We start from the raw sequence: 17,216 nt of genomic DNA on the forward strand, positions 1-17,216 counted from the left end.
GTCATCCAGCCAATGAGAAGCCGTCCACTGCTTATAAAAGCGGAAACCTCACCGGTCCACGACAGTCAGTTTTACCCCTGACGAAGATGACTGAGGTAGCTTAAACAAGCTTAAAAAGCTTTAAAAAAGCATAAAAATGGGATTTTATCCAAATTTGACGCAGCAAGTAAACCGAGAACTTTTTATGCAAGGACTCCGTCGCGAAAGTCTTCGTAGTCATGATGATGATGATGATGATCTTTGATTTGTGGGGCACTCTACTGCGCGGTTATCAGCGCCCGTATAAATTCCCAACCTTTGCTCGGTCCAGTCTCGCCACCTTCATGAATGATGATGAGATGATGAGGACAACACAAACACCCAGTCACCCCGCCGGCAATCGAACCCGGGACCCCGTTCTCGGGAAGCGAGAACGCGACAGCGAGACCACGAGCTGCGGACAGAAGTAGCTGGAAGGTGTACAAACTATTGCAAATAAAACGTTTTTGATTTTCACTGCGGTTTCCATTTCGCGACCGAACGGACCTTACTTTCCATATAGCCCTCGTAGTACGACCTGAAATGGTAGGCGGAGCTCTCTTTAGCTGCTACGAAGTCAACTGATCAGTTGACTTCGTAGCAGCTGAAGAGAGCTCCTCGTACTATCCTCCAAGGGAGCCATGGGTCTGAAGATGGTTATATAAATATAACCGAAACCGATCACCTATCTTGTTGAGACATAAGTGTTGTGATCAAGACTGAACTTTAATTAAAATATAATAGTTCATTGATCGCTGTATTCCAAAAATGTTTACGAAAATTGTACGACCCGAAATGTTGGTACAGTGTTACTTCTTGTGGGCGAAGGAGTGGGTTGCAATAGCAGGTTCCAGCAGGATGAATTTTTATGGTAGGGGGAAGCATTGAGTATGAGCTGGCTATGTGGTGAGGGGAGTGGTTGTTGTTGTTTCAGATCGCGGGGCAAAGCGCGTCTCGGCGCCCCTGGCTCCCGGCGGGCACGCCGCCCCCAACAACCACCACCTGCACGCCGGCAACGCCACCTCCGGCGCCGGCAGCAACAACGGCGGCAGCAGCCAGTTCCCGCCCATCCTGCCCAAGTTCGCGGCGGCCGCCGCGGCATACCTGGGCAGATACCCGCCGCACGTCGCCACCCCCTACTACGTGCCCGCGCCGTCCGCCGCCGCTCCACCATCGCACCACGTGAGTACAGCCAGCCGCCTACCTCAGCACCCGACAGTAGCTTCGGGAAAGAACTTACAGGTGGGCAATACTTCAGCAGGACAACACCCCACCTGTGACGTGTAATATCTCGTCTATCATTGGCCGATAGGCGTGTAGGCCTACCTCAGCATCCCAAACTGACTGTACAGAGCAGCATCAAAGTCTCCATACTTCAGCAGGACAACACCCTACCTTTAGACGTGCGATATCTCGTCCACCATTGGCCGGTAGACGTGTGGGCCTACCTCAGCATCCCAAAGTGACTGTACAGAGCAGCATCAAAGTCTCCATACTTCAGCAGGACAACACCCCACCTGTGACGTGCAATATCTCGTCCATCATTGGCCGATAGGCGTGTAGGCCTACCACAACATTCCAAAGAGACTGTACAGAGCAGCATCAAAGTTTCCATACTTCAGCAGGACAACACCCCATCTGTGACGTGCAATATCTCATCCACCATTGGCCAATAGACGTGTGGGCCTACCTCAACATCCCGAAGTGACTGTACAGTGCAGCATCAAAGTCTCCATACTTCAGCAGAACAACACCCTACCCACGGATCTGTAATTCCTCGCCTTTCAAAATCCAGTATACAGGGTGGTCCATTCATAGTGACCGGGCCAAATATCTCACGAAATAAGCATCAAATCAAAAAAACTACAAAGACCGAAACACGTCTAGCTCGAACGGGGAAACCAGATGGCGCTATGGTTGGCCCGCTAGATGGCTCTGCCATAGGTCAAACGGATATCAATCGCGTTTTTTAAAATAAGAACCCCCAGTTTTTATTACATATTCATGTAGTACGTAAAGAAATATTAATGTTTTAGTTGGACCACTTTTTTCACTTTGTGATAGATGGCGCTGTAATAGTCACAAGTATATGGCTCACATTTTTAGACGAACTGTTGGTAACAGGTAGGTTTTTTAAATTAAAATACAGAACGTAGGCACTTAACTTGGTGTGAGACTACATTTAGCATCCAAAAACTACCCTGCAGGACTCAAGTAGCTAATCGCCAGCACTGATAGTAAGACTTCATACCTTCCAGAACTGTTCAATAGCGAATAAGGTGGTTAATACACTAGAGACACATTTGTGTGGCCGGCCAGAGTGGCCGAGCGGTTCTAGGCGCTACAGTCTGGAACCGAGCGACCGCTATGGTCGCAGGTTCGGGTCCTGCCTCAGGCATGGCTGTGTGTGATGTCCTTAGGTTAGTTAGGTTTAAGTAGTTCTAAGTTCTAGGGGACTGATGACCTCAGCAGTTAAGTCCGATAGTGCTCAAAGCCATTTGAACCATTTGAACATTTGTGTGGATGACAGTTCAAACACAATCTGGGAATCAAGGTATGGCTCTTCTGTGGCTTCCCCAAAATTGATTAAGGCAAGTGTGAGGCCTATCTGGCTTGAAGAGGATATGGTCAGTGTCCTTCACTAACCACCTCCAAATCGACCTCGGTCCCCAATTACCTAGTCGTCGATGGACACTGAACCCCAGCCTCCATTGGAGGGTATAACGTAGCCCCAATGGTAGGTGCCAGCGCACACGCTTCGCAGCAGGCGCTTCTCCGTCAGGTGGCTGCCAGTGGCCGTCGAGGTCTCCACGGGTCAGTGAGTCAGCCCCAGCTATCAACAGCAGACTTCCTGGCTGCAGACCGCAGCGCGCCGCCTTCTTTGTACTCGGCTGGTGATAAGGCTGCCCGCAACCTCCACTGAATCAGCGAACACTCTCTGACCTACACACCGACCTCTGCGGTGGTGTTTTCCTCTAAAAGAGATAGGGGAACTGTTTCACTACCTCGTGCTCTCCAGGGGAAAAACTGGATTCTGCATTCAGTTATTTAAATAATGCAGTCACTATCGAGTGGAGTTGTGTGATATCGTGAACAGGCGCCTGACTTCAGAGGCAAACGGACTCTTTTGCCAGGACACAAGCTTTGTATCTGTGTCTTTGGTCTGCTGCCACTGCTCCAAGAAACCACCTCTTTACATGGTGAGATTCTAGGCGTTTTCGATTATTTACGAAAATATCAATCGAAATAGATAGATAGATGTTCGGCGATCACAGGCCCTGGAGACCATGCGCTGCTTCCACAAACTGCCTCCATTCCTTCGTGTTTTGTGCCCGGTTCCTCCAGGTGTCTTCAACTCCCAGTGCTGCAAGGTCCTTCGCCAGGTCGTCCATCCAGCGCTGTCTTGGTCGTCCAATGGGGCGTTCGGTGTTCGGTTACCCCACTAGTGCCTGTCTTCCATCTGGCATAAGCGCTACATGGCCCACACATTACATTCTTTTGCTCTTTGTCTTCTATAGGATAGTTAGTTGTCGCATCGATCGAAATAAAAATGGGGAAATTGCATGTTCATTAACAGCAACTGCTGCGTCCCAACCCAATGTTAACTGCCGTAACGAAATCCATGGAGTACCCCCTAATATCGTGTTGGACCTCTTTTTGCCATCGTAGAGACTCGACTTGGCATGCACTCAACAAGTCGTTAGATGTACCCTGCAGAAATATTGAGCCATGCTACCTCATTAGCCGTCCAATACTGTGAATGTGTTGCAAATGGCTCTGAGCACTATGGGACTTTACTTCTGAGGTCATTAGTCCCCTAGAACTTAGAACTACTTAAACCTAACTAACCTAAGGACATCACACACATCCATGCCCGAGGCAGGATTCGAACCTGCGACCGTAGCGGTCGCGCTGCTCCAGACTGTAGCGCCTAGAACCGCTCGGCCACTTCTGCCGGCCGAATGTGTTGGAAGTTAGGTTTTTTACATGAATTGACTTCTCGATAATGTTCCACAAATGAAACTTCCTGGCATATTAAAACTGTGTGCTGGACCGAGACTCGAACTCGGGACCTTTGCCTTTCGCGGGCAAGTGCTCTACCACTGAGATACCCAAGCACAACTCAAGCCCTGTCCTCGCAACTTTACTTTTGCCAGTACCTCGTCTCCACAAATGTTGATTGGATTCAAGTCGGGTGATGTGGGGTGACCAAATCATTTGCTCGAATTGCCTTTTGGAACATGAAGTCTATGAATAGGTCCAAATGGTTTCCAAGTAGCCAAATATAACCGCTTCCAGTCAACGATCGCTTCACTTGGACCAGAGGACATAGTTCATTCCATGTAAACATAGCCCACACCATTATAGAGCCATCATGAACTTGCACAGTGCATTGTTGGCAAATTGGGTCAATGGCTTCATGGGGTCTGTGCCACACTCCAACCTTCCCATCAGCAGTTATCAACCGCAATCGGGATTCATCTGATCAGGCCATGGTTTTCTAGTCGTCTAGGGTCCAATTAATACTGTCACGAGCCCAGGAGAGGCGCTGCATATGATGTCATACTGTTAGCAAAGGCACTCGCGTTGGTCGCCTGTTACCATAGCCCATTAACGCCAAATTTTGCCGTACTGACCTAATGGATACGTTCGTCGTACATTCTACATTGATTTCTGCGATTATTTCATGCAGTGCTGGTTGTCTGTTAGCACTGACAACTCTATGCAAACGCTGTTGCTCTCTGTCGTTAAGTGAAGGTCATCAGCCACTGCATTGTCCATGGTGAGAGATAGTGCCTGAAATTTGGAATTCTTGGCACACGCTTCACACTGTGGATCTTGGAATTTTGAATTGCCTGACGCTTCTGAAATGTAATGCCCCTTGTGTCTAGCTCCAGCTACCATTCTGCATTCAAAGTTCTGCCAATGCATTGCCCTTTTATGCCTTGTGTGCATGATACTACCGCCATCTGTCTACGTACATCTTGCTATCCCACGACTTTTGTCAGCTTCGGCTCTTTTGGCTTTGTTGACGCTGTTTTGGATCTGTTCCGTTGCATATAGAGGACTGACATCATGATGAACCATAAGGAAGTGAGGAATGATGCAGATACATCGTTCCTCATTGACTATCGTAGCAAACTCACTGTGTGTTACACAGTGTTAAGTGGAGATATTGTACCACCTTGTTTCAAACTAAGCTACGTTTTTTTCCAGTTTATCGAGTACTCGAGTATTATGCCCAGATTGTTCTTCTGGTGATGAAGAAAAAGGTACCCATTTGCAACTTAGTACCAGAGTGGTGGCCGGAGGGGGGAGGAGGGGGGGGTAGAAGTGATTATAAGTGTAATAAGCGCCATATTGTTCTTGGGTTTTAGATGCATTGATTTTCCAACATAAATTTTGTGGCCACTGTGCTAAAGAAGGAAGAAAGTCAGTGTTGACGTAGAGGATGGTAGCTCTCAGTTCATGCATCTTGCACTTATGTATAAATGTGGTTGTCAGCATGTAAGTGAAAGATACTGTGCCAGAACAATTGAGACATCATTACTAAAGAAAAAAAGAGAGAGAGAGAGATGGCTAATGGCCCTAGCACTAACCCATTCAGTCTCTCCATTGGGGCCTGTGTATACCCTCACTGTGGTGTACACAGATGTGCAAATACAGATAGTGTAGAGCATGTTTCAGACAAACAATATTTCACACATACATGGTGTCTGATGTGATAATACTACATGCAGTGGCAGCCTTAACGCTTGCCACAAAAGCACCTGCATATTGTTGAAATCGACGATGTTTAAGTGATAGTGTGGGATAAAATAGTTTATCACATTATTATAATAAGAGATATGTAATGGGCAATGTACTGATCCTTGTGGAACAGGTAACTCGTCACCGCTCTATTGATCTTTGTTGTTCTAGACATTGTACTCTGTTCACTGTTTGGTTTGTGGTGTGGATGTGTGTGTCAAAATGCTGATGACTCAGAAATCTTGTACAGAATACACGGTGTTCTTGATTGCTGACACCTGTTCCTCTTGCAGGCCGCAGCAGCGGCGGCAGCAGCAGCAGCTGCAGCGGCGCAGGTGCAATATAAGCTGCAGCAGCCCGCGGCGGGCTTCGGCCACCTGTTCCAGCAGCTACCAGCCCCCTACCTCCAGCACCAGCTGCAACAGCAGCTGCATCACTTCCAGGTCAGTAGTCACTCCACACTACACTGTTGCTGAGGGCCTCTGTGATGGGGCTCTTCCTGTGTTCTCTTAATGCTTTTCATGCTGTGTTGACCACAAAATATTACTGCGGAAATTGGACCATTATGGGGTAAGGGGAGTAGCTTACAATTGGTTCGCCTCTTACTTTAAGAACAGAAAGCAGAAGGTAATTCTCCGCAAAATTGAGAGTGGTAGTGATGTTCAGTCCCAATGGGACACTGTTAAGTGGGGCGTTCCCCAAGGGTCGGTGCTGGGGCCACTGCTGTTTCTTATTTATATAAATGATATAGCTTCTAGTATTACAGGTGATTCAAAAATATTTCTGTTTGCTGATGACACCAGCTTGGTAGTGAAGGATCTTGTGTGTAATATTGAAACAGTATTAAATAATGTAGTTCATGAAATAAGTTTGTGGCTTGTGGAAAATAATTTGATGCTAAGTCACAGTAAGACTCAGTTTTTATAGTTTCTAACTCACAATTCAACAAGAACCGATATCTTGATCAGACAGAATGGGCATATTATAAGCGAGACGGAACAGTTCAAGTTCCTAGGCATTCGGATAGAAAGTAAGCTGTTGTGGAAAGCCCATGTTCAGGATCTTGTTCAGAAACTAAATGCTGCTTTATTTACCATTAGAACAGTATCTGAAATAAGTGACAGTTCAACACGAAAAGTAGTCTACGCTTATGTTATATGGTATTATTTTTTGGGGTAATTCTTCTGATTCAAAAAGGGTATTTTTGGCTCAAAAACGGGCTGTGGTGTAAGTTCGAGAACCTCTTGTCGACCCCTATTCAATAGTCTGGGAATTCTGACATTGCCCTCACAGTATATATTTTCTTTAATGTCGTTTGTTGTTAGCAATATTAGCCTGTTAACAGCTTTCACCCAGTTAATGCTAGGCAGAAATCAAATCTGCATGTGGAATGCACTTCCTTGACTCTTGTGCAGAAAGGAGTGCAGTATTCTGCTGCATCCATTTTTCAATAAGCTACCACAAGAACTCAAAAATCTTAGCAGTAGCCCAAGCACTTTTAAGTCTAAGCTGAAGAGTTTCCACATGGCTCACTCCTTTATTCTGTCGAGGAGCTCCTGGAAGAGCACCGAGCGGGGTGGCGCAGTGGTTACACGCTGAACTCGCATTCGGGAGGACGACGGTTCAATCCCGCGTCCGGCCATCCTGATTTAGGTTTTCCGTGATTTCCCTAAATCACTCCAGGCAAATGCCGGGATGGTTCCTCTGAAAGGGCACGGCCGCCTTCCTTCCCCATCCTTCCCCAATCCGATGAGACTGATTACCACGCTGTCTGGTCTCCTTCCCCAAACCAACCACCAACCAACCAACCTGGAAGAGCTAAAAAATTAAGCAAATTCCAGTGTTACATTGTTAATTTTCTTTATTTAAACTTACGAATTGTCGCCTGAATACGTTTCTTGTATTTCATTTTATCTGTTTCTACTATCGTGTTATAATTTCATGTATTGACTCGTTCCATGACCATGGAGACTTCTCCTTAATTTGGTCCCACGGAACAATAAGTAAATAAATAAATAAATAAAAATAATCAACCTCCATGATGGTCTACAGTAGCGATGTGGGTATCTAATCAGTCTTCTTCTCTGACTGTAGGCGTGTAAAGTGGAGGCTCTGCCTGCACCATCACAGCACCACCAGCAGCACCACGAGCACAGAGAGCACCAGGAGGAGCAGACGGCATCTGGGGCAGAGGACGACCGCGAGACCCAACGTCCGGTGGTGAAACAGGAGCGCCTGGATGAAGACCAGGACCGAGGGTCAGAGCGCGACCACGACCCCGAGGACAGGGAGCGCCAGTCACCGGAGGGTACCCCGCGACCGGAGTCGGCAGCCGCATCGGCGCCAGTTATCAAGCAGGAGCGTATGGACCACGAGGAAGAGGAAGAGGACCGCGGCTGCTGCGAGGATGTTGACATGGAGCAGACCAGGCCCAGTAGTGGCCACCAAAGCCCAGGCTCACCACACGCTGATCAAGGTCTGTATGCAATGCTTATAGCCCATCCATGCACTTTTATATTTTTCTGTATTCTGGGTTATCCAGTACATCTACATCTACATCCACATCCATACTCTGCAAGCTACCTGACGGTGTGTGGCGGAGGGTATTTTGAGTACCTCTATCGGTTCTCCCTTCTATTCGTGGAAAGAAAGATTGTCGGTATGCTTCTGTGTGGGCTCTAATATCTCTGATTATATCCTCGTGGTCTCTTTTCGAGATATACGTACGAGGGAGCAATATACTGCTTGACTCCTCAGTGGAGGTATGTTTTCGAAACTTCGACAAAACCCCTCACCGAGCTACTGAGCATCTCTCCTGTAGAGTCTTCCACAGGAGTTTATCTATAATCTCCGTAATGCTTTGGCGATTACTAAACGATCCTGTAACGAAGTGCGCTGCTCTCTGTTGGATCTTCTGTATCTCTTCTATCAACCCTAACTGGTACGGATCCCACACTGGTGAGCAATATTCAAGCAGTGGGCGAACAAGTGTACTGTAACCTACTTCCTTTGTTTTCGGATTGCATTTCCTTAGGATTCTTCCAATGAATCTGGTATCTGCTTTACCGACAATCAAATTTATATCAGAAGAATGCTGAAGATTAGATGGGTAGATCATATGACTAATGAGGACGTATTGGATAGGATTCGGGAGAAGAGAAGTTTGTGGCACAACTTGACTAGAAGAAGGGATCAGTTTGTAGGACATGTTCTGAGGCATCGAGGGATCGCCAATTTAGCATTGAAGGGAAGCGTGGAGCGTAAAAATCGTAGAGGAGACCAAGAGATGAATTCGCTAAACAGATTCAGAAGGATGTAGGTTGCAGTAGGCACTGGGACATGAAGAAGCTTGCACAGGATAGAGTAGCATGGAGATCTGCATCAAACCAGTCTCAGGACTGAAGACCACAACAACAACAACATAATCATTCCATTTTAAATCAGTCCTAATGCCTACTCCCAGCTAATTTATGGAATTAACTGCTTCCAGTTGCTGACCTGCTATATTGTAGTTAAATGACGAAGGATCTTTCTTTCTATGTATTCGCAGCACATTACACTTGTCTACATTGAGATTCAATTGCCATTCCCTGCACGATGCGATCCTCCTGCATTTCAGTACAATTGTCCATTGTTACAACCTCTTGATATCTACAGCATCATCCGCAAGAAGCCTCAGTGAACTTCCAATGTCATCCATGAGGTCATTTATGTATATTGTGAATAGCAATGGTCCTACGACACTCCCCTGCAGCACACCTGAAATCACTCTTACTTTGAAAGACTTCTGTCCATTGAGAATAACATGCTGCGTTCTGTTATCTAGGAACTCTTCACTCCAATCCAACAACTGGCATTCCTTTTATTTGTGTGTGAATATATATATATATATATATATTTTTGTGTGTGTGTGTGTGTGTGTGTGTGTGTGTACTGCTGGCAACCAGCTTATCCAGTGACAATGCCCCACAGCCAAGGAGGGCGTGGAGCGCCTGCTGGAGTTGGTGGGGTCCACAGTGAGCCGCCGTCTGGTGGAGGCCGGTGCCCAGCAGCTCTCCGGGTCCCCGGCCACCCCCGCTGGAAGCAGCTACTGCTCCTCCTCATCCGCCTCCAGTGTCGCCAGCGCCTCGTCGCCACTCACACTCATCCACCCATCCAACAACAATAACAGCATCACAACAAATAACAACAACAACAACAACAACAACAACAACACCCTCGAGGACTTGCAGTGCCGCTTCTGCCACAAGAGGCTCACATCTGCCGTTGACCTGGATCAGCATGAAAGGTGAGCTCCGTTTCTGATTTTCTCAGCCTGCAGACATAGAAGACCCATGACCCCTCTGCTCCTCGCATACTGGATAAATTTCCGCTCAGCTGCCTTTTACTTCAGGCACTGACAGGTGTGAATATGACTGGACTGTCAGATTTATAAGCCATGTTAAGTTATGTTATGTTACGTTATGTTAACTGGGGACCTAGATACAATGGAGAGGCTCCGTCCCCGCCACAGCCGTAGTGGTCCACAACCCAACGACGACTATCACAGTCCACTTGACCCCTCCACCACCCGACACTGAACCCAGAGTTGTTGTGCAGTTCGGCCGCCAGTGGAACCCCCGGGGAATGTCTCATAACCAGACGAGTGTAACCCCTATGTTTGCGTGGTAGAGTAATGATGGTGTGTGTGTACATGGAGAACGTGTTTGCGCAGCAATCGCGGACATAGTGTAGCTGAGGCAGAATAAGGGGAAACAGCCTGCATTCGCCGAGACAGATGGAAAAACCACCTAAAAACCATCCACAGACTGGCTGGCTACTGGACCTCGACACAAATCCGCCAGGCGGATTCGTGTCGGGGGCTGGCGCTATTTCCCGCCCGGAAAGTCGTGCGTTAGTTTGTGAATAAATACAAGTTACGTTACAGCAGGCAACGGCCTTGCCACAGTGGATACACCGGTTCCCGTTAGATCACCGAAGTTAAGCACTGTCGGGTGTGGTCGGCACTTGGATGGGTGACCATCCGGGCCGCCATGTGCTGTTGCCATTTTTCGGGGTGCACTCAGCATCGTGATGCTAATTGAGTAGCTACTCGACCGAATAGTAGCGGCTTCGGTCAAGAATACCATTATAATGACCGGGAGAGCGGTGTGCTGACCCCACGCCCCTCCTATCCACATACTCCTCTGAGGATGACACGGCGGTCGGACGGTCCCGGTAGGCCACTCGTAGTCTGGAGACGGAGTGCTTTTTATGTAAAATATTCGTGTTACATTACTGATTCCATGAGAACAGAAATAAGGTGGTTTAGACGCAAAGAGTGGAATGTGCACTCTTGTTTCTCCTATTCTGAATACATGAATGGAATAGTAAGTAAAATTACTACTACTGCTTTCTCCCTTGCTCAGTATGTGAATGGAATAGGCTGCAAATTACCAGGACTACTGCAGTATTCAGTATTGCTACACTTGTCATGACAGGCAGGTGCGTAGTCAGTTGTCAGTTTATGGTATGATTTGGGCCATGCACTGTGGTGAACACTGCAATATGCTGTTGTGTTTTGAACTTGGTAACTGAAGGAAAATGTGTATCACAGTGGGCACATGTATATGTGACAGATGCTGCACATGAAAACAATTGTGTATTTTACACCAAAAAACCTTGTTTAACTTCCAGTGTTAATCGTGATTTGAAGATGGTCATTTGACTGAGACTGTTTGTCTCAGAACTACAGAAACTCCTTAACAAATCTGTATTTGCAATTCGAGTGTTAGCAGACATAGGTGACATAAAAATGAAAAAGCTTGCATACTTTGCCTACTTTCATTCCATAATGTCATATGGTATAATATTTTGGGGTAACTCTTCATCTCAAACAAAAGTTTTCAGAGTCCAAAAGCATGTAATATGTATTATTTGTGGAGTAAATTCACGGACGTCCTGTAGAAACCTCTTCAAAGAACTGGGTATACTAACTACTGCCTCTCAGCCTTTTTCCAACAAACAGCTCAGTTCATACATACAATACCAGGAACAAAAATATCTGCTCAAGGACTTAAAAGCACTTACTTTAGTTCAAAAAGGAGTCCACTACTCAGGAACACTCATCTTCAATAATTTGCCAGCAAACATAAAAAAATTAGTTACAAATAAAGATCAGCTTAAAAGGAACTTGAAAGACTTACTAATGGCCAACTCCTTCTACTCCATTGACAAAGTTTTTAATAGAAACAAATGATGTTTTGTATAGACTTATACTATTAGTATTGTTATTTCAGCTTTAAAAATTTATGTATTGTATATACTCATTCTATTAGTATTGTTATTTCAGCTTAAAAAAATATTGACATGTTCCGCATCCATGAAGATCTCCTCAGCACGGATCTATGGACCGAAAAACTAATGTAACCTAATCTAACCTAATCTAATAAATGCAAGTTACATTTCGCCAGCATTTGTTGGTTTCCTTCTCTAAGTGTGTTGAAGCTGTGCGACAAAGACAGTTTATACTGTTCTACTTTTAGTGTTAAGAGAGTGTATTGGGGATGACATTAAGTCTGTGTTTGACAGGTTCCTGTGCTGTGGCGGCGGAGGGTCCTCGTCATCCTCCGCAGCAAGTGGCAGCGGGAGTGAGGGCCTAGCGGCCAAGTTGGAAGATGCGGTCACCGCCAAGACGGAGGAAATGTCCATCAACGGTGGCAGCGACGAGGCGAGTGACGACGACGAGGGAGGCGGCGGGGGCGGAGGGGGTGGCACCGCGGGATCCACCTCCGGCCTCCCCGGTGTGTCTGCTGGGAACCACAGCTCTGGCGGAGGTGGCCTGAGCGGTGGCATGGGTCGGACGGGCAAGGTCCGCGTGAGGTCGCTCATCGCCGACGAGCAGCTGGCTGTGCTCAAGGGCTGCTACGCCGCCAACCCTCGGCCCAAGAAGGACGAGCTGGCACGCATCGCCGACCGCATCGGATTCCCCGTACGTGTGGTGCAGGTCAGTGGGCAATGGCTCCACCCAAGCACTCCTCAAGTCTTTTTCTTCATACTGGTACTGTGTTCTCTTTACTCTCTTCTCTGGTGTTTGTCCATTTCAGACACTGAATTATTATTATCCACCCTCACCTGCCTGCTGTTGTCTCTTTTCATCAATAACTTCACACAATTTAATAGTCTTTCTTATTCCCCATTCATTGTAATTTTTAAGTGTTCCCATGCTCTTCTTGCTACTTTTGGATACTTTCACTGTACAACTAATTTCTGATAAGTTTCTCATTATGTAGCTCTTCCATATTCTCCTTCTCTTCTCCACATATTCTATTACTTGCACTGTACTCACATTGCCCTTACTTTTTTTTCGTGTTTGTCTTACTTGTCCCATACAACACCTCTTTTTCATTAATGTTTTGTAACTTGCTCCATTTCCTTCCACTCGACTAGCTATCACCTTTCATTCCCCTCTTCTATTCAGCTGTACATCACTCCCCTGAATCTTTTGCTTTTTTCCCCCTATTATTTTACATTCCTCCTGTAATTACTGCTACCTTCTTCTCTTGTACCTCACACTTTGTCTCTTTCTTCCCCTCCTCTGTCACTTGTTCTCCCTCTTCTGTAACTACCCTCCTGCTCTGCTTTCTACTTTTACACAACCTGTTCCTCTGTTTCTTCTTTTTCTTCCTCACCTCCCCCTCTTCTGTCTCCCCCTCCTCCTCTTCCTCCTACTACTCCAACTCTCTCTCTTCATCTTTCTTCCTTCTTATCTACTGTTAGTATTGCTATTTCTACTTCTTCTCTTATCCATATTCAGCTACCTAATTCTTCCTTTTATGCTGTATATTGTCCATCAATGCCTTTTTTAAATCATTATTTCAGTAATTGCTCCTTATCTGTCACAAATATTATTTCTTAATCGCCTTCTTTGTTAAAGAGTATCCAATTTTTACCCTATCATTCTCATTCATGTTTTAGTCCAGTAATTGTTGCTAGATCCTCTTCTTTCAGTTGGTGGTTTTTCTGCTTCTTTCTACATTTGATTCACTCTTTTTTTAAAGATCTGTAGGTATTTTTTGCACACAACAAGTAAGGATTCAGATTACTTTTTCTGTCTCTCAGCTAAGAGTACCATAACTGATACTTCTACTTCTTCCTTCTTCTTCTTTATCCATTAGCAAATGTTACACCTTGATTGTTGTAGCCTTTTGTACATATGTATAACTTGCCATCTCTGTGTGACAAACTGAAGTCACCATTTATGATTTTATGAAGTTTGTTGAATGTCTCATACATTCCTGATTAATAACTTATACTAGATTTGTACTGAATAGAATAGACGTTAACATAACCATTTACCATTGCAAATTCAATTAGGCTCTATGGTATACTCGTATTTTATTTTCTGTTGGTTTTTTAATATATTTCACCTACCACTCATCTCCACCTCACCATTCACCCACTTCTTCCTTTACACTGTACGTACTTGTTATGTAAGACTTTCTCGCATCAGATTTTGCTGTATGCTGTCATCAACAAATTGTTCATTACCAACCCTTTTCAACTACCATATTCCCATTTTACATACTAATCTTTCCTCTTGTGGTACAGGAAACGTTTCGATTTGTAGGACTGTTTAGCCCCATATGTTTGTGTGTAAGTTCTCCAGCCAGGACATATGTAGCAGTGTGTCTGGGTGTTCTGCAGGTGTGGTTCCAGAACACACGAGCACGCGACCGCAGGGAAGGACGGCTAGTGCATGTGCCATACCAAGCACCGCCCCCACTGGCCCCTCCACCTTCGGGGCTGCCGTCGCCACCCCCGCTCTATGACCTTACTGCCTGTGAGCAACCCCTTGACCTGTCTACCAAGCCTGCTTGCAGGAAACTGGAGCCTGTTAAAGCTGAATGGTAAGTGAAGCTCAAACAAGTGGAATTCGTAGTAACAATATTGACTTGTCTTTCTATTTACCAGTTAATATTTATGCATGTGATGATGTTTAGAAGTTTTTTGTGAGGCCATACAGAAAACATTGAGCGAATTGTGAATTCTATTGGAATGTTCACACTTTAATCTCCGTTCATGATTGTTTCTATGGATTTAAATATTTTTGTGTTCCCCTGCCATCATATTGTCTATTTCCTGATTTATTTAATTGAACTACATCATTTGTAGTTGCTGAGATAGTTCACTAACGCAATCATTGTTTGTTTACTTAGTTTGCTGCTATAAGCAGGTACACTTCTTCGATTATTTTTTTGTCATTATTGCATTGCACATCTCATTGGATAAGATTATTTTCCCACAGTGACATTTCCAAGTTATACTCTAGAACAGAGATTCCCAACAGAATTTTCTCGAGGACCCCCCCTCATCGAGTATGATTGGTACCTATTCATATCACAGTATCAAGTACCTAAAAAGCCAAATTAAGAGTCTTTTTATACGTTTTGTATGTGTCAGTTGGCTCTAGGAAGATGCTAGACACAGAAGTTAGCGTTCGCTAAAGCTCTGCTCATGTAGGAAGAGCCCAAAACAAAAAAAAATCTGTTATCATACAAAATATATTCAATATATTTTTTATTCTAATAGCATCTTGCGGACCCCTCTGGCATAGCTCGCTGACCCCAGGGGGTCCGCGGACTACCTGTTGGGAACCACTGCTCTAAAACATTTGTTGGCATGTGAGAATATTTGTAAGGGCATGGAAACCTTTACGAATTTTACCCTAAAAAAATACATAGATACGAGAAAGACTCAAGATACCTTGGTGACCACCATCATGTGCTGCTGATCACTTCAAACACACACATCCGCGCAACCTCAACAGGCACCCCTGCACAACCACTAAAGTGCACAGTGGGGGAGCGAAGGTCAGCACACAAACCAGTAATTGGCAGATATTTTAATTTGTACGTCTATACATTTCATAGTCAGTTTCAGGAAGATTGTGTGACAGATATATGCCTATACAAAGTGTTTCACAATTCCTGTTACAAGTCGATCTTTAAACTTATTTCACACTTAAACAGTACATTTCTGGACATGGTTTCTCATCATAATTTTATCTACTAAGTCCCCCCTATGGCCACTAGAAGCCTGTAACAGGTATAGAGAAACACCCATGTTGTACAGTAGGGCAGCTGTGGTGCAGCAAATGTGTACACACATTATATTTTTTGTGATGACTGAAAGACTGCAGAATACACAGCCACCTTTCAGCACATTCACATGTGGACTCGGCTCACAGGTCCGACTACTCCTGCGGCGGTGACGAGGCGGCGATGAATCTGAGTGTGGGCAAGGCGTCCCCCGCAGCGTCGGCGACGCCCAGCCCGCACCGTAGCACTGCCCTCGACGCAGGGCAGTCTCCGCCCCCGGCACCCGCTTCTGGCCCGGTCGCCACCCCCACCTTCCCCTTCGGCGGGGACGGCGGCAGCCGGCTGGCCCGCATCCTGACGCAGCCCCGCGACTTGTTTGCACTGGCAGCCCTGGATCGGCTGCCCTACGGAGGACCCGAGTCCCCGGCACCCTTCGGCCGCTATCACGAGAACGGTGGTGACTCCTCCAGTCCGCATTCCGACAAGCGCCCGTGGAAGCAGGTGAGCACTTCTAGGCACAGCCCACACTCGTATAATTTCCAGATGTCACACTTTCCAGTAAAATGAAGGTTGCCAATTTTTTCCATGTTATTTCTACAGCTTTTATCTTTATTTAAATTGCACGTGCCGCATATCCTTTCAGTTACTCACTGTCACTGTGATGGACCCCAACCTAACAACTAATTTGACAGTTCTTCAGATGGTTCATTGGTATGAAGGAGAGATCAAATGATAATTAAATGGACACCCTAGCTGTAAACAGGCTTATGTTGAAAATGTGTGCCCCGACTGGGACTCGAACCCAGGATCTCCTGCTTACATGGCAGACGCTCTATCCATCTGAGCCACCAAGGGCACAGAGAAATCGGTGTAGGTCTAATCCCACCCCTATGTAAAGTTCCCTTCTTTCCTGCCAAATACCAGATGAGTTAATGAAGTGGCAGAGGGGGGACCCCAATTGGGAATATTTTTTTTTGGGGGGGGGGGGGGGTGTCATTTTGCAAAGATCAGGTGGAGTAAATGTCACGTGTCTTAGTACTGTATGGTCCAACAAACTTCATTGGGGACATGTTGAAAATGTGTGCCCTGACCGGGAATCTCCTGCTTACATGGCAGATGCTTTATCCATCTGAGCCACCGATGGCACTGAGGATAGTGTGCCTGCAGGGACTTATCCCTTGTGTGCTCGCCGTGAGACCCACATTCCCAACATGTCCACACCACTACATTCAAAGGGTACCTAATAGATGTTTGCCCATCATATTACTCGTGGCAGATAAATCTACCAAGTCTCATATGAGGTCGGGCATAGTGTGTGCATTCGCACAATAAGGTCAATGGCCGGGAAGCCATATTTTAACTATATAT

At 45.9% G+C, this 17,216-nt stretch overlaps 1 protein-coding gene, 1 non-coding gene and 1 pseudogene across 2 annotated transcripts in view; 2 read left to right on the top strand and 1 right to left on the bottom strand.

Moving 5' to 3' along the window:
* LOC124552257 (zinc finger protein 1) overlaps positions 1 to 17,216 on the top strand; it is a 212,507-nt gene that overhangs the window by 186,476 nt on the left and 8,815 nt on the right. Inside the window, exons 5-12 of the mRNA XM_047126538.1 lie at positions 826 to 889; positions 953 to 1,200; positions 6,063 to 6,212; positions 7,864 to 8,245; positions 9,742 to 10,057; positions 12,340 to 12,754; positions 14,455 to 14,657; positions 15,998 to 16,349. Coding sequence (XP_046982494.1) covers positions 826 to 889; positions 953 to 1,200; positions 6,063 to 6,212; positions 7,864 to 8,245; positions 9,742 to 10,057; positions 12,340 to 12,754; positions 14,455 to 14,657; positions 15,998 to 16,349 — 2,130 coding nt within the window. The remainder of the gene's footprint in view (positions 1 to 825; positions 890 to 952; positions 1,201 to 6,062; positions 6,213 to 7,863; positions 8,246 to 9,741; positions 10,058 to 12,339; positions 12,755 to 14,454; positions 14,658 to 15,997; positions 16,350 to 17,216) is intronic.
* LOC124552873 lies at positions 10,699 to 10,816 on the top strand (annotated as a pseudogene).
* On the bottom strand, positions 16,630 to 16,704 carry Trnat-ugu. The gene has a single exon. It is a non-coding gene; the product is annotated as a tRNA-Thr (tRNA).

This window comes from Schistocerca americana, chromosome 10 (assembly GCF_021461395.2).
Source record: "Schistocerca americana isolate TAMUIC-IGC-003095 chromosome 10, iqSchAmer2.1, whole genome shotgun sequence".
Lineage (NCBI taxonomy): Eukaryota > Metazoa > Arthropoda > Insecta > Orthoptera > Acrididae > Schistocerca > Schistocerca americana.